The sequence below is a fragment of the Staurois parvus genome, unplaced genomic scaffold (genome assembly GCF_062004578.1).
Source record: "Staurois parvus isolate SC_StPar_1 unplaced genomic scaffold, SC_StPar_1.0 ptg000634l, whole genome shotgun sequence".
Taxonomy (NCBI): domain Eukaryota; kingdom Metazoa; phylum Chordata; class Amphibia; order Anura; family Ranidae; genus Staurois; species Staurois parvus.
This window is the reverse complement of record NW_028318430.1, coordinates 2,048,247-2,069,504: the sequence shown is the minus strand read 5'-3', so window position 1 is coordinate 2,069,504 and position 21,258 is coordinate 2,048,247. Positions and strand designations below refer to the sequence as shown.

The window sequence follows — 21,258 nt, the reverse complement described above, 5'->3', positions numbered from 1 at the left end:
GCATTTCCAAAGACCCACTGACTCCCTTAGACTCTGAATACCTTGGCTGCGTGAAGTTTCCATCACAGCGGTTGTGTCCTACTTGATGCACACAACCTTTTTTATAGAACCAATTTCATATGGCTAAAAAAGTTACTGCACAGTTTCCCCCTGCACACAGAATTCTATCTAGAAACCAGGAACTGCAGGTACCTGTGTATGGTGTGTTGCTCTCTGTGTAAATGCAGTGATGATTGAATAGAAATGACCTTATTGTATAGGATAGTAATGTGTCCTCTTCCTCTTCCCACGTACATTTGCAGGTGAAAGGAAGCTCTGCTAAAAAAAAAAAAAAGCTCTTGGCGTTTCTCTGAGCCAAGGCAACCCCAAGTAGCGTGTCCAAACTGCCATGGAAGTGCATGGCAGTCTGTGCTTATACTCATGTAAACGCGGATTCTCTTTTGTATTGATGTTTAATCGTGCGTGCATGTATTGAGTCCCAAACACATAACTTTCTTATTTGAGAAATTGCGTCATGCGCACATGCATGGGTAAAGGCCAAAGCTAAACAGCACATGCAGCCATATACTTCTTAGCTGGCTGTATATGCCATCTGTGGCTCCTCTGGGCAAGGGAGAATGACAGTTTTTACATTACAGCTCCCTTTGCACCTACAAAGAACACATGCATGTACCCTTTGGGTAAATGTACTGTGTATCATAATACTTTGTGATTTTCTAAAATAAAATAGTTGGTTTTTCAAGTGGGTTGTTTTTTGTTTTGTTTTTTTTTCTGTTTTTTGTTTTTTGACCTCTGTTGCATCTCTGTGCTGCTGGTCTCATGCCACCTCTTTTTGTATACATGCACTATAGTGGTTTGCATTGCTTTTCTCAGAGCAAGCTTTGATGTTGACAATAGTGGACCATGACTGCGTATGCATGTTGCAACAGCCACTTGATGGTCTCTATCAAAAGCCTTGTGTAACAGAGTACAACTGAATGATGGAACAAAGCATTTTACCCCTCTAACAGTAGATGCCTGAACAGGTACTGCCAAGGCAGGATCACCAGGTAATCCTCTTTGCTATGCTGTCAAATCTTGGGAGCATAGCCCTTTTTTTTTTTTTTTTTCTTCCCCTCCCTATAATGCGCTAGTGGCCAAGCAGAAGGAGCTCTAATTCAGATCTTGTGGTTGGATGGTGCAAAAATGTGCAGCTGGGCCGTGCTTTTGCCAACCGTCCCCCCTTAAGCTGCAATAGGCAGCGGATGGGGATTCTTACATGCCACAGCCAAAATACTTGGCTCCTGTGCCACAGCAAAGTTGACCCGACATGTATCACTCAATGGGCAGCAAACACTACACATGTAAATCAATGGGGAAGTACAGCAATCGCCCTGCAACCGTGTGCAGTTGTTGGCAAAAATGGGGATAAAACAGGCAGTGAGGTGTCAAGTCGCCTCTAGATGCGGATTGGCTTTCAGAGGCAAGGGTGATTTAGACCCTAACTGGGTGGTTTTCTTGCTAAAATAAGATTATCCCTAGTGAAGTTTTTAAATTTGGATTTTAAAGTAAAACTACACAATACTATTTTGTAGATCGAGGGACACAGAACGTATTTTATATCCATGACGATAGGGTAATACTGTCACTTTCGGGTGATTGGACACTGGCCAAAAAAGAAGGCAGCAAGTCCCCTCCTAAGCATAACCCCTCCCTGTTAAGAAAGGTTTCATATATTTGGTAATCAAAATAAAATCTGAAAAATTTATAGCATATCCATAGCTTCCTGTGGGGGCACCCGAGCATGCACACTCCCCATCCGCTGTTCCGTGTGTCCATTCACACACAGAGCCGTCGCTTGGCCCCACCCCCCTCATTGGATCACTGGCTGTGATTGACAGTAGTGGGAGCCAGTGGCTCCTGCTTCTGTCTCAGCCAATGAGGAAAGGGTCCTGGGATAGCCAAGACTCCAGTGCACATCGCTGGATCGAGAGGGGGCTTAGGTGAGTATTAGTGGGGGGCGGGGGAGGAGGATGCTGCACAGAAGAGTGTGGTTTTGTTTTTGTTTTTTTGTTTTTTTTTTTACCTTTTTATGCATAGAATGCATGAAGATAAAAAAAAAAACAAAAAAGAAAAAACCTTGAGCCTTTACAACCACTTTAAGACTTGGGGAAACTGAGGCTACAAAAACAGACATGTGAATGGACACTGAATCTTTGCCTCTCTGGACAGAATTCTTTACCTCCACACCTCAGAAAGCAGGGCAGTAGTTTATCACAAACTATTTCCAAGAAGTGTGCCTGATCCATTGGAATACTTCGCTGGAATGTGAACTCCAGAGACTTCTGATTGTGTTTTTTGTAGCTGCACATATGACTTGCATCAACAGGATTTTTTCCTTTCCTACACCCTTTGGGCATGGACCAATAGATGGGGGTGTGCTCTGGGAAATGGGCTGAAAAAGGAGATTCCTTTGCCAGGAGCCTTGAATCCTAGTGCATCTTTGTCAAATGTAAATTTGACAATTTATTAACTTTCCAGAGGCAAATGTTTCTGAACTTTTTTTTTTTTTTTTTTTGATTGGTGTATAGCTAGATATTTGCGCTTTGGATGCCGCTGCTAACCAAAGTAGTATCAAATGGTCAACAAAGCAAACAAAACAAATTAATTAGTAGCATATGTGGCAGTTCATGTCTTTCTTTCCAGCTGGAATATATGCTGCAGTGTAAATATCAATTAATATTAAGTAGTCATCCCATCTACTAGTTTTTATGTGATGATGGAACATTTAAAGGACAATTGTAAATTCCAGCAAAGGGCTCTCTAATTAAAAACGTAGTGACATAGTTTTCAGATGAAGTGAACCTAAACTGCGTTTTAAGGAACATCTAGAACTCGTAATTAACCCTTTGTCGGAAATGCCTCCAGAAAAATAGCAGTGCGCTTCCTGGTATGCGAGTGTGCCTACCGCCTCCTCATAGTTGTATATCTGCAGTGTGAGAGCTAAGGCACTGCTGCCTATAACTTCTAGTGTCAGGAGATTTAGGTGCACATATTTTAATAGACCACTGTAATGCCTGCATTATCATTTTACCTTTTTTCCAGCGGTGGTGAAATATTACCAAATTGTGTCAAGGAAAGGTTTAGCCTGCTGGATACATTATGATGAAATGATATAAGCAGTGGTAACAAAATCACTTGGATGTGCAGAGCAAAGGCTGTTGGAAGAGAGCAGAGAAGGATGCATCTCTATTCTTGGTACACTGTTTTCTCTCTATCACTTTTTTTTTTTTTTTTTTCTTTTTACAGATCGGTTTTCAGTCTGTAAAATACAGTATATTGTGGAATATAGACGAAGTACAGTGTGCCACGAATACAGGGCAGTCGGAAAAAGGTGGTAGCAGCACCATGGAGCAGGAGATTCCTCCTGATGCTACTAATGCTCCGGCACATGTGAGCTGATTTAGCTGACTATAGTGCTTTACTGAACAATGGGGATTGTTTGCAACAGTTCTCTATTTTAATAATCCATGTCTTGCAAGACTTGCAGCACATATAGGCTTGAAAAACTAGAGTTGTTAGTTTGTGGGATATATTATGATAGGGTTTCCTGAGATGTTGTCTTTATGACATGCCCTGCATTCATATTCTAGGGCTCATAAAAATGGAAAGAAATCTGGTCTTCACAAAGAAAATCTCCTGTTACGTGGCTGTACTCTGCGGAACACAGAGGTCGTCTCTGGCATTGTTGTCTATGCAGGTACTGATTCATACTAACCTTTCAGCTGTGAAAGAAATGCACACCACTTTTGGGGGAGGGGGGGGGGGAATGCAGACCAAGAATCATGTAAGCTATTTTATGTGACCATGTGAATATGAGCTTTTCCATAAGACTTAAATTGCCGCCTTGGAAATGCACAATGAAGGTCTATGTAGATGCATGTTAAAACCTTGGAAAGTTTCCATTTTGGATAGAGAAGTTAGAATGTCCTCAGGTTTTTATTGTGCTGTGTCCCTTTTTATGGGTAGAATTACCTCCCACTTGTTCTGGTGATCATTGTCTTCGGGGCTTAAGCTGGCCATACACTGTGTAAATTGTTTGCTCTGTGGGGGACACTGGTGGCCCAGCTCAGTTTGAAAAAATCGGTTAGTATATTTGTTTTCTTGCTATCCCACACATCTCCTTTGACCATTTCACTGCCAGGTCAGTACAGCATAACAACCTACAACACTGCTTTCAGCTGACCAGGTCTATACGCCGTACGGACCTGATATTCCTCCTCCTGCTACAAGCTCATGACACTATAGCAGAATTGTTCAGCAGACTCTGCTGAACAAAACAATACAGTGCCTTGAAAAAGTTTTCATACCCCTGGAAACTTTCAACTTTTTTTTTTTTACAACCAAAAACGTAAATGTATTTTATTGGGATTTTATGTAATAGGCCAACACAAAATGGCACATAATTGTGAAGTGGAAGGAAAATGATAAATGTGTTTTTTTTTTTTTTGTTTTTTTTTTGTTTTGTTTTGTTTTTTTTTCAAATCTCTTAAGTGTAGCATGCATTTTGTGTTAAGCCCCTGAGTCAGTACTTTGTAGAACCACCTTTTCACTGCAATTCCAGCTGCAAGTCTTTTTGGGGATGTCTCTACCAGCTTTGCACAACTAGAGAGTGAAATGTTTGACCATTCTTTGCAAAATAGCTCAAGCTCTGTCAGATTGGATGGAGAGCGTCTGTGAACATCAGTTTTCAAGTCTTGCCACAAATTCTCAATTGGATTTATGTCTGGACTATGGCCCGGGGGCCAGATACGGCCCTTTGCTTGCTTTTATCTGGTCCTTGGGTTATTATTCCCACTGTCCGCAACAGTGGAGCATAGTTCCTCCCACTGGCATCAACAACGGAGCACTATTCCTCCCACTGGCACCAACTGGGCCCTATTCCTCCCACTGGCACCAACAATGGGGCAGTGTTTAGTCCCACTATCAAAGATATATATTCTCTACTCCAGCTGGCCACAGTCTGGACCTCCTAAAGTTTGAAGAACCGTAAACTGGCCCTTTGTTTAGAAAGTTTATAGGCCCCTGATCTAAAACATTCTATTGTAGCTCTGGCTGTATGTTTAGGGTGGTTGTCCTGCTGGACTCTTAACAGGTTTTCTTCTAAGATTGCCTTGTATTTGGCTCCATCCATCAACTCTGACCAGCTTCCCTGTCCCTGCTGAGGAAAAGCATTGCCACAACATGATGCCAGCACCATGTTTCATGGTGGGGATGGTGTGTTCAGGGTGATGTGCAGTGTTGGTTTTCGGCCACACATAGCGTTTTGCTGTTAGGCCAAAATGTTAAATTTTGGTCTCATCTGACCCCAGAGCACCATTTCCACGTTTGCTGTGTCCCCTGCATGGCTTCTCGCAAACTGCAAATTGGACGATTTATGGCTTTCTTTCAACAATGGCTTTCTTCACGACACAGCAGACATGTTGAAGGTGCTCTGGTCAGATGAGACCAAAATCGAAGCTGGTCAGAGTTGATGGGAAGATGGATGGAGCCAAATACAGGGCAATCTTAGAAGAAAACCTGGTAGAGTCTGCAAAAGACTTGAGACTGGGGTGGAGGTTCACCTTCCAACAGAGCTACAATGGAATGGTTTAGATCAAAGCATATTCATGTGTCAAAGTCCAGACCTAAATCCAATTGAGCATCCGTGGCAAGACTTGAAAATTAATGTTCAGACGCTCTCCATCCAATCTGACAGAGCTTGAGCTATTTTGCAAAGAAGAACGGGCAAAAATTTCACTCTCTAGATGTGCAAAGCTGGTAGAGACATACCCAAAAAGATTTGCAGCTAGAATTGCAGCGAAAGGTGGTTCTACAAAGTATTGACTCCGGGGGGAAACCATTTATAATTTTCCGTCACAATTATGTGCCACTTTGCATTGGTCTATCAGATAAAATCCCAATAAAACACATGTCATGTTTTTGGTTGTAACATGACAAAAATGGGGAAAAATTCAAGGGGTATGAATGCTTTTTCAAAGCACTGTATGTACGTATATAATAAAAAAAAATATATGTAAGGGAAAAATAAAACTCTGAAAAATTAGCAAAAATATTATCTGGCCACTTGAGTTTAAAAGTGGGAATTTAATCTTCATGGATAATTTCTTCTTTTCTTTTCCTGGTGCAATATTTATAGGTCATGAAACCAAAGCTTTGTTGAACAACAACGGACCTCGCTATAAACGTAGTAAACTTGAGAGACAAATGAACACAGATGTTTTTTGGTGTGTGCTAATTCTCTTAATTATGTGCCTGCTCTCTGCTGTAGGTAAGCATTTCTTTTCATTTATGCTTCATCTGCTAAATGTTACTGCACTTCCCATCTCTCTATCCTGTTTTTGCTGTGGACAGTCTCTTTAAATGATGTATACAGTCTTCAGGATTGGAAGAGTTTTTTTTTTGGAATATTTTTCTAAAGACCGTAGTTCTTTCAATTGTATTGTCTGGCATCTTTCCTTAAATCATTCATGGGCATAGCCATGACTCTGCATGTTTTTGACAGGTGCTGTAATGGCACCTTTTTTTTACACTGACATGGAACTCGTGCTCTGTCCTGGCATGTTTTACTATTCAAAAAAATGTAAAAACCAATACGCAGGGTGCATAAGATTAACAATACACACTGTGATTGGTGAATATTTTGATTTATTAAGTGTATTTACACATTAGGTATTATGTTTTGTATTCAACAACTCGTAATCCTAAATTGTGGGACACAGGATAAGGTATTTAGGTGCATTGGGTTATGCTACTGCCTTCAGGGCATTAGCCGCTGGCAAAATATAGCTGTAAGGACACCCCTGTGTTAACCCCTTCCACTCCCAGCATACCTCAGTTTTTTTGTGTCTTTAAAAGAATAGATGACTTCTGTCTTCTGAGAAAAACATCTAGTTTTCAATCAAGATTTTGTTTTCATCTCGGCAGTTTCTTTGGTTGCCACAGAACCAGAAGCTGCTTATTTTGCAGTCTTCCAGATCAATTGATCCTCAGCATTGCCTTTTGAGAGGCGTACTCAGATCTCTGAGAAAAATCAAGCTCGGCCTGTTGTGTAACTTTTGACACCAGACTTTGCACCACAGGTTCTAGGCAAGCACCTATTGCAATGAGTTACGTTAGCCACAAGGTGCTGCACCTGCTTGTGGAGGCCTGTCCCTGAAGAAGCCATAGGGGGTTTCCCCTTGGTGCAAATACATTTTGGATGGAGCATATCCCCTGGATCCTGCCTGGCAACACTGCTCTAGGTTTGTTTTTGGTGTGGTTCCAGCTGCAATGCTTTCAGTTGCTGCCCATCAGCAAGAGAGGCACTCTGGCTCAGATTTATATCGGGGTCTAGTGCTGGTTTTGACCTTTTTGGTCATAAGTCAGGTTTGGGATTCAGAACTGCATTATATTTAAATAATGGCATCATTATGACAGGCTTCTCCTGGGTGTTCCTGTTGAGTTCGCATGGCCTCCTTCCTGAGGGTCACACTGCGCAATACCAATCCTTGCGCACTATGGAAATGGCAGCCTTCAGCACTTGGGCTGCTCTGTCTCCAGTGATTAGTCACATCACATTAACCCCTTCTGCAGCATTGTTGTGAGCACCCCCTGTAGGAATCACTCACTTACATGCTTAGTATGCCAGGTCACAAGCTCAGGTGTTGTGTGTGTGTGTGTGTGTGTGTGTGTGTGTGTGTGTGTGTGTGTGTTTTGTTTTTTTTTTTTGTTTTTTTGCCAGCATATGATCCTCTAACCATTCTAGGAGGCCTTGCAATGTAGCTTCTCAATAACGTGACACCTATAGGCTACAATGCAATCCTCTACTTGAGTTACAGCTTTCCCTTTTAACTTTTCCTGGATTATTGTCTATGGAAGAATTCTCAGTTATGATGTCTTGGTGTATGGGCAAAATTGTTGCCATGATGGCGGAATCAGCGTTTGGGCCACATTCTTGGTTTATTGACCTCTCCTCCATAGTCAGACTCCAAAAAGTCTTTATTCCTCCTAAGAGTTTTGCCCAGCTATAATCTATGGAAAAGAGGTTTTCAAACAACTGCTCTGTTGAGGACATCCCTATGTTTAAAGACCTAGAAGCTCTTTTCTATGGCCTTGTTCTCCCTTGCAGATCTTTTTTTCTGCAACCTGCCATATGCATCTGCTAGAACATAGCTGTTTCATCCAAGGGTGTGTACCAGGATCCTTGATCTATCCTAACAGATCTCTCTGTCCTTCAGCAACTAGAGCTCATGCCTTAATCTCTACAGTGTTTTGATGGGCTAGCAGATATAGTAGTATGCACATCCTTTAGTGACATATGCATATGTGGTGGCTGCATTTGTTTTCTTTCTTTATGCTTTTTCCTGTTTTTTCACCTGGTGATCTGGCCAGTAAACACCACCTGTATCATAGTGCCCCCATTCTGGATGAATGAGCACAGGTGGCACAGTAGACCAGCAGCATTGACCGTCTGGGGGAGAGTATCTGCAGCACTTTTCTGTAAAATGCAATATGGCAACTTAGAGACGTTCTGTACACAGTTGGTGCATGATCTCCTAATGTATCTGACTAGATTCGGTCATTTTTGTAGCTGGACAGATTTGTTTTTTGAAACATAGAGTAAAAGCATGTATGTAATCGGTGTCTCTACTTTTTAATTAACATTTTTATTTAGAAATTCTATTTCTGGTATAGCTCTAAAATTTATTTATTCAGTATGTTTCTTACTTAGTCATTTTATAATACATGATTCATAAAGCGCCAACAGTTTGCACAGCACTTTACAAAAAAAAAGGGAAACAGTACAGTTACAATACGATTCAAGAGGGAGCAGAGAACCAGTTTATAATCTAAATAGTCATATGTATATTTCTTTACAGCTGATGCCCAAGAAGCACGGCTAGGTACAGCTGGTTTTTCCAGGATATCCAGAAATCTTGTTATCCAGTACCCAACTGTATGACCATTACTGAACATTGTACTATATTAGCTGTCTATCCTGCTCAATTAGGTTTGGTGTTTTTAATTACTTTACCTAAGAGAATGCATATGCCACTAAATTACCTGCTGCAGATCCTGATCAGGCATTTTCTTCAGTGAGGTAACGACACCCAAAGATATGAAACCACATGGTGACCCGTCATAAGTAGGAAAGGGTATGGGGTGATCAGCTAAAATACATGTAGCTAGTCGGTGAGTATAAAAGAAAAGCTAAAAAAAAAAAATCCTGATTGAGTGTGTTATTGGCTACATTATGCCAAACAGTGGCTTTTATCATTCTGATTTTAAGTCCTCGTTTAAAAAAAAAAGTTTAAGAAACACCTGCTCTTTCCCAATTCACCTACCCTTCCTGTGCTAAATTGCTTCATAGTAAAAGAAGGGTAATGGCAATTTTTGTTACTGTATGCCCCAGTCCACCTCATTACTGTAGGAAGCATCTCTAGTAAAGATATATTTCACTTCTATTTTACTTTTTTTTTTGGGACAGGTCATGCACTATGGGTATGGCAGTATGGAGAGAAGAGACCGGTGTTTGATGTCCTTGGAACTGATGGAAATTATGTGAAGCCCCTGCTTTCTGCGGTGTATTTATTTTTTACTATGATCATTGTTTTACAGGTAACCTTTTAAAAACAATCTTCTGATAAAATGCTGTAATTTTAAGCATATGTTTCAATTCTTAAATCTTCATTTCATGAAAAACAAAGCAAATATGAACAGGTTCCCGCTCGGCCTATAGCCAGATGGCGGCCGGCAAAACGCAAATACAAACAATTGGTGTAGCGCTCTCTAGCAAACAAAAACCTAAAACTCGACACAGAATGATAATCTGACAAATGGTGAAACAAGCAGTGAAAACCTCACAACAAAGGTAAGTATTGAATATATGTCACAAAAAAGTGCAACACAATATTGAATATATAGTGAAAAATACTGTGCCCCTAACACTGGGAGATATAACTTACATGAACAGTGACAAAGTACTCCGTGTCAACACACTAAAATCAATACCAATATATAAAGCACTAAAACCGTCATGAAAATCAATACATGGTGAATATGATAAATGAATGCCTCACACAGAAATTAAATGTGTATATAAAATGATACGTGACACCAGTGTCCACAACAATAAGTTATAAACATGCAGGTGAATCTTGTACGTTGTAGGCTCTGGTGATGACTCCACACACAACTAGATTTGCTCCTCACCTCCTTACTGTGACCCTAAAAGGGCCTTTTGGATCACTCTTGGATCCTCCTGGGTCAAAAGGTATCCTCCAGAGAATTTCAAACCAGCAGAAACGGCATAAGTCTTCCACACCAAGCACCAGCTCGATCTCCCTTTTCTTAAATGGCTCTTAATCAGTTTAACCAGCTCCCAAATGATCCACAAAAAGAAAAACCTCCATAGTGTGATACCATTAATTATGCAGTAAATTAAAATGTAATCAGAACACTCACATTGTTGATCATCTTGAACATAGCCTTAGAACCTCATGTATGGGTGTACTTGCATGGGTTCTTCTGAGAGTCCAAAGATGGCATCCACACCGGAAGTGACGTCACCTACGTGTTGCGTAGGGTCCCTGATGAAGTCACGTGATTGATCCAAAAGGCCCTTTTAGGGTCACAGTAAGGAGGTGAGGAGCCAATCTAGCTGTGTGTGGAGTCATCACCAGAGCCTACAACGCACAGGATTCACCTGCATGTTTATAACTTATTGTTGTGGACACTGGTGTCACGTATCATTATATATACATTTAATTTCTGTGTGAGGCATTAATTTATCATATTCACCATGTATTGATTTTCATTACGGTTTTAGTGGTTTATATATTGGTATTGATTTGAGTGTGTTGACACGGAGCACTTTGTCACTGTTCATGTAAGTTATATCTTCCAGTGTTGGGGGCACAGTATTATTTTTCACTATATATTCAATATTGTGTTTTGTGTTGCACTTTTTTGTGACATATTCAATTCTTACCTTTTTTTGTTGTGAGGTTTTCACTGCTTGTTTTACCATTTGTCACATTATTATTCTGTGTTGAGAGTTTTAGGTTTTTGTTTGCTAGAGAGCGTTACACCAATTGTTTGTATTTATGCTTTTCCACTTTAGGTAATAAGGTGCAGGTGTAGCAACATATTTTAAGTTTATTAGACTTGAGCGCAGGAGGTTTCCCCTATATTTATTTGGCCGGCAAAACACCTCGTCCCTCCAGGTGAACGCCATATGGCGTCCTTTCAGGCATGCGCAGTTTGCCTGTCCGCAGTGCCGCGCAGCGGCGCGATCTGTCACCGGCCGTGTACCTCGGACACAGCCGATGACAGATCTGTGTACCGGCCCCGTTTGCCGGTACCATGTGACCAATCACAGCCAGTCACATGACAGTTGTATACAATGGATGCCTTCCTTTCATGCCAGCCATTGTATACAAGTGTGGCTAGCTGTGAATGGTCACAGCGATCACATGCACAAGCTAAGCCAATCACAGCCCAGTTGTGTCATGTGATTAGCTGTGGCCAAAACAGTTAAGAAAAAAAAATCCTGAATGAATCTATTTGCTTGCTTATAGCAAAGTAAAAAAATATATATATATTTAAAAAATACTGATCACTTCCCCAAAATAGTACAATGTTACTATGGTAACATTATACTACTTTGGTCATAGTGAAATATGAAAAAAAATCTTAAAAGCGAAAGTAATAAAAAAAATTATCAATTTTTTTTTTTTTTTTTCATACTGTCACCAGTCATTGTCCCTGATCACCGCCATGCCAGTTATGACGCTCTACTGCACTGGTGACAGTATGTTAAAAAAAAGTGAAAATCATTTTTTATTTTCCAAAAAATTATGACAAAAAAAATTACAACTTCAAAAAAACTCGCCATGCCTGTTATGAAATACGTCGGACTGTCTACTTTGCAAAAAGGGGTCATTTGGGGGATATCTGTACTGTTCTGACATTCTTGGACCTCAGGAAATTAGATTGGCCGTCAGTACTTCAGGATTGATCAATATTCAGATCTATCCCATAGTTTGAACTCTCTAACTTTCCTACAGACTAAATAATACATCCTAATTTTGGGTTATTTTCACCAAAGACATGTAGCAGAATACATCTTGGCCTAAATTTATGAAGAACAATTATTTATTTGCAAACTTTTATAACAGAAACAAAGAAAAACGTGGGGTTTCTTTTTCAAAATTTTTTTTTTTTTTTTTTTTTTTTGTTAATTTAGCAAAAAATAACCCCAGCAGTGATTAAATACCACCAAATAAAAGCTCTAGTTGTGTGAAGAAAATGATAAAATTTTAGTTTGGGTACAATGTTGTATGACCGAGCAATTGTCATTCAAAGTGTGAGAGCACTGAAACCTGAAAAATGGCCGGGGCAGGAAGGGGGTGAAAGTGCCCGGTATGAAAGCAGTTAATAAGGGATCATCAGTTGATTTTACTGAAAGCATGTCTAAATTGACTTGTTTTTTTGTAAATGGCAAACTGTGAGGTTAAAAGTTAAAAATTGTGCATGCATACCTGCCGATTTTTTTTTTTTTTTTAAATTCCATTTTTCGTGTTCTGCATATTTCATGTTGCCTAATCTATTCATCAGCATTAACGGGAGGTGATAAAGGTAGAGAACTTCCCGTCAGTGTCCCTTCCCTCAAATGGTAGCAATGTTAGGCAACATTCTAAAAAAGTATATATTTCTATTAGCTCCAAGCTGTTCAGCCAGCAAAGCTAAAGACGACAGGTTATTCAGAATTCCAGGTTCTCAGCTATGCTTGCACGGCAGCTGGAACATCTAAGAAATCCACAAGACACATTGTTTTGCAAGTGTACATGTATGCACTATTTTGCATTAAATAAATAAAAAAAAAAAATAAAACCTTTTTAGTTATGTAGAAATTATACCTTTTATTGCCAACATCTGCTCTTAAAGTAGTTGTAAAGGTTCAAGATTTTTTTACCTTCATGCATTCTATCCCAGCCAGTGAGCCAATAAGGAGAGAGGGAGGGCGTGGTCAAGTCACGGCTCTGTGTGTGAATGGACACACTGAGCAGCGGTGCCCCCATAGCAAGCTGGTTAACCTGTCATTCTATGTAGCTGGGTCATTTGTGAACTGGCATATCCTCCAAGAAGCTTGGCTGTCAGGAAGCAGGGTTCTTCAGACATAAACCTGACCCAATTAGGTTCCTCCTCCTGCCACAGTATGGGGCAGTTTTGTAGGGTATGTGTTAATTTGTATACTTGCTTCTCTTGCCTTGCTTCACTATTGGAATAATAATTTTGGCTTGGAGTCCTTTTTTTTTTTTTTTTTTTTTTTTTTTTTTTTTTTTTGACTTGTCCCATTTGCTATTGAAGGAAAAGCTATGCTAAATTCATGTTTTCATTTTATTTACTTAATGGCAGGTGCTCATCCCAGTGTCTCTGTACGTTTCCATTGAAATTGTTAAAATCTGCCAAGTTTATTTTATTCATCAAGATAAAGACCTGTATGATGAAGAAACAGACTCGCGCCTACAGTGCCGTGCCCTTAACATCACTGAGGACCTAGGTCAGATACAGTATATATTCTCAGACAAAACTGGAACACTAACCGAGAATAAAATGGTCTTCAGACGCTGCACAGTTTCTGGAATAGAGTATTCTCATGATGCCAATGGTAAGATAACTTTTTGGCTTCTGCACATTTATTTTTGGTTTCAAAAACAAACAATCCAGGTCATCATGGTCCTCGTTTCTCGTCTTTGTCCACCTACACTTTGGTCCTTCTGCATGGAGCACTTTTGTGAACAATGTGCAAGTGTGCCCACCATAAAGACAGTTGTTTTTTAGTATGAGATCATTATGACACTTGCTTTACTGCTGTGGATGAACCTTGGCGTATGTGGTTTCTAAATAGAAACCTTCCAGTTCTGAAAGAGTAATAACACTCCTGTCAGCTATTGATGAAATACATTTTTGTGTAGCAAACTCTTCTGCATGCTGTGCTTGTGAGTTTCTGAATGGACAAATATTTGCCGATTCATTCAATTTCCTCTTTAGCACTTGGGAACTTCATCAGCAAGATCTGTGGCTAGAGTTGTTTACTTGGCACTGAATCATAGTGGAGCCTCACTTCTCCTGCTGCATGCTCCATCCGGCAATAAAAACTTGACAAACAATTCAAGAGTACCCTTCTCTGTCAATGGCAAGAGGTCCTAAGGGGCTTTGCAATTGCAGAGATCTCTGGTCTTCCCAAGAAACATTTAAAACCAATATGTGGCGTAGCCTACCAATATCTACCTAAACTCTGTATAGCATGGATTAGTATTTCATAGGACTTTAGTTTGAAGGGCTGGGTCACATCTGTTTTGGTACATTGTGTTTGAGATATGTTTTTAAGTGCACTACCATTGATCTTGCATGTGCATTTTGATGAAAGAGCATCAAAGATGCAGCATGCAGGGCCTTTTGTTTAAAGCATGTCACCTAAAATTCAGGTTTGAATAGGGCCTGAGGATTTATGCATCCAGTGCATTCACCTTTTGCTACTGTGTTACCAACAGCTGGTGAATACAAAGGCTTTTTTGGGTCACTGTAGAGGCTCATTCAGTTGGAATCGGCCTGGTAATATATACAGTAAATGGCCGGTCTACATAGCATGCACTCGTAGTCTGCAGTTTGTTATATTACAATGCAAATTATAACCCCCCCCCCCCCCAAAAAAAAGAAAAGCTCAGATGACGTTAAAGTGGAACTGTACTGCATCTGAGCACCACAAACCAAAAGCACTATTCACAGTGCCTTGGGAAAATTTCAAGGGGTATGAATTTTTTCATGTTACAACCAAAAACGTAAATGTATTTTATTGGGATTTTATGTGATAGACCAACACAAAGTGGGACATAATTGTGAAGTGGAAGGAAAATGATAAATGGTTTTCAACATTTCTTACAAATATCTGAAAAGTGTGGCTTGTATTTGGCCCCCCTGAGTCAATCCTTTTTTGTAGATTCACCTTTCACTGCAATTCCAGCTGCAAGTCTTCTTGGGGATGTCTCTACCATATTTGCACCTCTAGAGAGTGACCTTTTTGCCCATTCTTCTTTGCAAAATCGCTCAAGCTCTGTCAGATTGGATGGAGAGCATAACTTTTCAAGTCTTGCCACAGATTCTCAATTGGATTTAGAACTGGACTTTGACTGGGCCATTCTAACACATGAATATGGTTTGATCTAAACCATTCCATTGTAGCTCTGGCTGTATGTTTAGGGTCGTTGTCATGCTGGAAGGTGAACCTCCGCCCCAGTCTCAAGTCTTTTTCAGGCTAACAGGTTTTCTTCTAAGATTGCCCTGTATTTCCCATCAACTCTGACCAGCTTCCCTATCCCTTCTGAAGAAAAGCATCCCCACAACATGCTTCCACCTCCATGTTGCACGATTGGGATGAAGTGTTCAGGGTGATGTGCAGTGTTTGTTTTTTGCCAGATATAGCATTTTTTTCTTTTTGGCCAAAAAGTTTAATTTTTGGTCTCATCTGACCAGAGCAACTTTACGCATGTTTGCTGTGTCCCCCACATGGCTTCTCCCAAACTGAAAACGGGACTTCTTATGGCTTTCTTTCAGCAATGGCTTTCTTCTTGTCACTCTTCCATAACGGCCAGATTTGTGAAGTGCACGACTAATAGTTGTCCTGTGGACAGATTCTCCCACCTGAACTGTGGATCTCTGCAGCTCCTCCAGAGTTACCTTGGGCCTCTTGGTTGCTTCTCTGATTAATGCTCTCCTTGCCTGGCCTGTCACTTTAGGTGGACAGCCATGTCTCGGTAGGTTTTGCAGTTGTGCCATACTCTTTCTGTTTTCAGATGGATTGAACAGTGCTTCGTGAGAGGTTCAAAGCTTGGATTTTTTTTTTTTATATATAACCTAACCCTACTTTAAACTTCTCCACAACTGTATCCCTGACCTGTCTGATGTTTTCCTCAGCCTTCATGATGCTGTTTGTTCACTAATGTTCCTCTGAGGGCTTCACAGAACAGCTCTATTTTATACTGAGATTAAATTGCACACAGGTGGACTCTATTTACTAATTGGATGACTTCTGAAGGCAATTGGTTCATCTAGATTTTAGTTAGGGGTATCAGAGTAAAGGGGGCCGAATACAAATGCATGCCACACTTTTCACATTTATTTGTAAAAAAAATTTTAAAACCATTTATCATTTTCCTTCCACTTCACAATTTTATGAGCCTCTTTGTGTTGGTCTATCACATATAATCCCCAAAAAATACATTTTGCGTGTTTGGTTGTAACATGACAAAATGTGGGTAATGTCAAGGGGTATGAATACTTTCAAGGTACTGTAATTTGTAATGTTCAGAGCAAACTCTCTCATCCTTTTTTGTCTCAGTGCTTTATTTTGCTGAGAAATCACTGTGAAAAACACCCCATAGCATTTCTGGCTGTAGCCATCTTGAGTAAAGGCAGATGATTCATTCAGCATTTACTTCCTGGAATCTGTCTGCTCTTAGCTCAAGCATGCAGACCGGAGGGTGTGCTTAGCTGTGAAAACCCATCCTGAAGACTCTTGGGATGTATATCATTTGCCTATGCATAGAAACTAGGCAGTAACTGAAGAAATGTAAAAAAACACACATTTTAAAACAAGTAAATGTTTTTCATAATCTATTTACTAATGCTGGCAGCATAAATGTTCAAATCCATGCTGAGAGAGAGTGAACCTCTGATTTACCAGACAGAAACAATGTGAATTTAGGACTGGGGAGCTGGCCTGAAAATGCACTGTAAGACCAAAACTGACTGTGTAACACAAGTCCTATTTTTTTTCTTGTAGGTGCAAGCATTACAATTAACACATTCTGTTGAAAATATACAGTCTAATACTAAAATACAGACTAAACCAATTATACCTATAACAGTTTCCATATTATGGCAGTGCTTGACATATATTTAAAACCAAATCTGGTTTACCTGAAACACGTTCTTTATGCAGACTCTAACTTTTCCATCCTCTGAGTTTTTTTAATGACTCTCAGCCAAGGCTGCATAGATAAAAACACTTTTTTTTTTTTTTTTCTTTTTTTTTTTTTTTTGATGGAGTTTAACATTGGCTTTTATCAATCATGGTACAGTGAAGGTCTAGAAAAAAGAAATATCGTCACTGTAAACAAAAACATTTTGTTCCTGAGCAGGTTCAGTTTTACGCAAGTTGTCATTATCCTTTACAATAAAATCTGAGCAAGTCTAGAATAGCAAAAAAGCCTTAGGCAACCTTAAATGATGAAAACCTTCATTTCCCCATTCACATTAGGGATTCAATTTGTGGGACAAATGTGTAGCAAGCTACCTGAGCATCCCTGCTATCCACAAAACAGAGCCATCTGTGCAACTAATGTTTCAGCTGTTGGTTTTCTCTTGCGCACTCCAGTGCCCCGTGAGATGGGCATCTGTTTTACTTTTCTCTCACTGCCAAAGCAGGGCTGTGCTGGCTCAGAGCTTTATTATTAGACATTGCTGCTGCAGCAATAAATATGGAAGTGCATTAGTTGGTACCCCATTTTTCATGTCAGCAGCATTAAATTCTCACCAGGAAATGTTTTTCCCAACTACTGATGCATTTCTGCGCATGGAAAAGTTGTAATTTGGGGAGTGTTTAATCCCAATGACGTGACCTTGGCACACTTGGAACATGGCAAAATGAGGAACACTGATATTCAGGCAATGTACTGTAAACTTTATTAAAGCTTATTTGCATTGGATCTGCTCAATGAGGGGTGTGTATGTATAATATTTTACACACAGATACCTCTATCGTACACACGCGCACACACGCAGAGAGGGTATAGAAAAGAATCTCCCCTCTTTAAAATCACTTTGTTGCTTTGCAGCCTAAAATGAAGACTCCGTTTTTTGTTTTGTCGAGCCTTATTTGCGGAGTTGGAAATAAGATCACCCCCTTGTGTCAGTATTTTTTTAAAGCACCTTTTGCTTTAATTCCAGCCTTTAGTCTGTTGGGATATGTCTCTACTAACTTTCCACATCTAGACTTTGCAATATTTGCCCACTCTTTGCAGAACTGCTCAAGTTCAGTCAAATTTGATGGTGACAGTTTTTGTGGACTGCAGTCTTCAAGTCATTCCACAGATTTTCAGTGGAATATGTCTGGGCTCTGATTTAGGCCATGCAAGGACATTCACCTTTTTTTCTTTTTCAGTTTGGTCATTTTTGCTGTGTGCTTTGGGTCATTGTCGTGTTGTAAGGTACACCTTCTTCCCATTGACAACATTCTGACAGAGGGCAGCAGATTTTTCTCAAGAATTTGGCGGTATTTTGCCCCATCCATTTTTCCTTCTATAGTACATATGATGATCTAATACAGTGAACAATCATATCAAGTGCTCGCACAGAGGATGGAAAGGATGAATGGATAAATAAAATAGAGCCAGTCCACAGGGTTGAGTGAAGTGAGGACAAGATTCTGGGCGAACGCTGGTGTGACCAGGATATGGCAGTCAGTAAGTCCATCCAAGTGATGTGCAGAATGGGAGGGGGATGGACTGTGGAAGCTGAAGAGACACACAAACAGACCGTCAGCTCCTTGCTAAGGATGGGGGGGGGGGAATCCCACCGAAGTATGCAAAGGAACAACGAGCAGGGTGCCAGGTCAGCATGGATAAAAACACTTACATCTTAAACTCCCTCGATGTGTCTAACAGGTAGGGACAGTGGAGCTAGGGGCACCAGAAGAGTGAAGCTGATTATCAGTGCATGGTCCGAGGAGAGACCCGCTGCGGTGGACTCCACGGCTTCTCTGTGCCTTCCCGCCGGTAGTAGGGAGAAGTGACAGGTGCTGTGAATGGAAAGAGGGTGGGCTGCAATGCGTTTCAGAAGCTCCACCTCCTTTGTCAAGCAGCTGCATGTAGCCTTTCTTGAGGAGTTGCTTTTTTTTTTTTTTTTTTTTTTTTTTTTTCTTGCGACCCTTCCATACAAGTTACATTTTGTAGAGAATTTCTGATATTATTGTCACATGTCACAATGACCACTGTTTGTCATAAATTCCTGCAACTGCCTCAAAGTTGCTGTAGGCCTATTCCTGATTCCCTAAGTGCATCTCTCCGTAGTTTTTTTTTATTTCGTTGGGCCACGGATCGGATTTCCTATTTAGGTATCAATCTCACTCCCAGATACTCAGATATATTTGCTGCTAATTACCCACCATGTGTGTCGCGCCTTTCTACTCTACTGAAGGTTAGGCATGGTTACCCCATTTCCTTTCTGGGTAGAGTCACGGCGGTCAAGGTGAATATTCTGCTCAAACTACTTTATTTAGAGCACTTCCAGTCCCGGTCTCCAAAACATTTCTGGATCACTTTCAGTGGGTTATTAATTTTCTGGTGTAATAAATGTCCACGCTTTACCACATCTGTTCTGTATTGCTCAAAACGGACGGGAGGTCTAGGTCTTCCCAATTTTTGGCTATATTACCTCTCAGCCCATTTTGCACAATTATGACAATGGACGACTGTAAATTCTCAGATCACGTGGATTAGATTTGAATCTCAGTCTATACACCCATTTTATTTACCGGGTATTTTGTGGTCTAAAATCCCCCCCTCGATCGTTCACTTTTCACAACTCTATAGTTACCCATTCATTGACACTTTGGTCCATATATACACATAAATTAAATCTGGTCTCTTCTGTTTCTCCGGGTGTTTCGTTTTTTGGTGCTCCAAACTTTATTACGGCATTTTCTTCCCTTCAAACGTTTCGTTGGTATGATAGATCTCTTATTAGATTATCTGATTTTCAAAGGGGAGGATCTTATATTAATTTTGATATGCTGCGAGTAAAATTTGAGGTTCCGCTTCGCGAGTACCATTGTTATCGACAGATTAGACATTTTTTTCAGTCACATTTTGGCCTCATACCCCCTCTCCGATCTCATTCTTTGAACGTATTAGCCATGACTCTCCTAGAGGTAGGGGTCTTATCTCAGATCTTTATCAATTTTTGATCAGTTTCTCTCCCACACCCCCTTTATTTAGACAAAGATGGGAGGAGGATAGTGGTATCACTTTCTCAGATGAGGAGTGGGATTCCATGGTGGATAACATATGTAAGAGTTCGAGATCTTTCTGTCCGTGAGACTGCCCTCAAGGTATTAACCAGATGGTATTATACCCCATCAAGACTTCATGTACTGTACCCTCAAACGTCCCCTTTATGTTTCCGGGGCTGTGGCCTCACAGGTACCTTGGTTCACATGTTTTGGGCTTGCCCAACTATATCCTTGGTCTGGCGTAGGATATCGGAGGTAGCTGCTTCCTTGGTAGGTGCCCCGGTACGTCTGACTATACAGTCCTGTTTACTGGGAGCTCATATCCCGGGGGCCTCTGATGCTGTTATGAGATTGATACATACCATTTGTATTGCCACTTTATGGGCTATTGCCCTACATTGGAAATCCACCACGGTACCCTTGGCCTCTGTTTTACATAGAGTTGACGCTGTGATGCTCATGGAGCGTATTCATTATACTTTGCTGGACAAGATGCACTTGTTTGATAAAAAATGGGAATCATGAAGGGTTCATAGACATTCATTACATGACTGAAAAGCATTCTGTTTGAAGGTTATTTGGCATATGCTATTGACAGATGTATCTTTCAACTCACTTTATCATATACATTCCTCATGTACTTAAAATCTTTTCTCTTTCTTTTTCCTCCCTATCTATCTTTTTTTACGTATATGTACTCTTCTGAAATGTACTTTTCAAATGTGCCTTGTTATTAATGTACACATTACTTGAAACTGTACGGTTGTTCTACAGTCTACCCTTGAAAAATAAAATCATTTGTAAACAAAGAAAAAGTTGCTGTAGGCCTCTTGGTAGCCTCTCTGACCAGTTTCCGCTTGGTTTATTCATCCAGTTTGGAGTGATGTCTTGATCCAGGGAGGGTCTGTGTTGTACCAAATACCTTCCACTTCTTAATAAGACTGCACTTTGATTCATTGATAAAGCCTTTAAAATTTTTTGATATCCATCTCCTGACTTGGGCCTGTCCACAGATTTATCCTGGAGATATTTTGACAGTGCCTTGCCACCCATAGTTGATTGTTTGCTTCAGTTGCACTACCAAGGACTGAAATTCTCAAGGAAATCTTTTTATGATGAGCTAATCAAAATGAGTACAGCTGATCACACTTGAAAGACAAATG

At 40.3% G+C, this 21,258-nt stretch overlaps 1 protein-coding gene across 2 annotated transcripts in view; it reads left to right on the top strand.

Moving 5' to 3' along the window:
- ATP10A (ATPase phospholipid transporting 10A (putative)) overlaps nt 1–21,258 on the top strand; it is a 166,501-nt gene that overhangs the window by 72,834 nt on the left and 72,409 nt on the right. For both annotated transcript variants that reach the window (XM_089693482.1, XM_089693484.1), the window contains exons 4-7: nt 3,633–3,739; nt 6,179–6,310; nt 9,509–9,639; nt 13,441–13,693. In XM_089693482.1, coding sequence (XP_089549608.1) covers nt 3,633–3,739; nt 6,179–6,310; nt 9,509–9,639; nt 13,441–13,693 — 623 coding nt within the window. The remainder of the gene's footprint in view (nt 1–3,632; nt 3,740–6,178; nt 6,311–9,508; nt 9,640–13,440; nt 13,694–21,258) is intronic.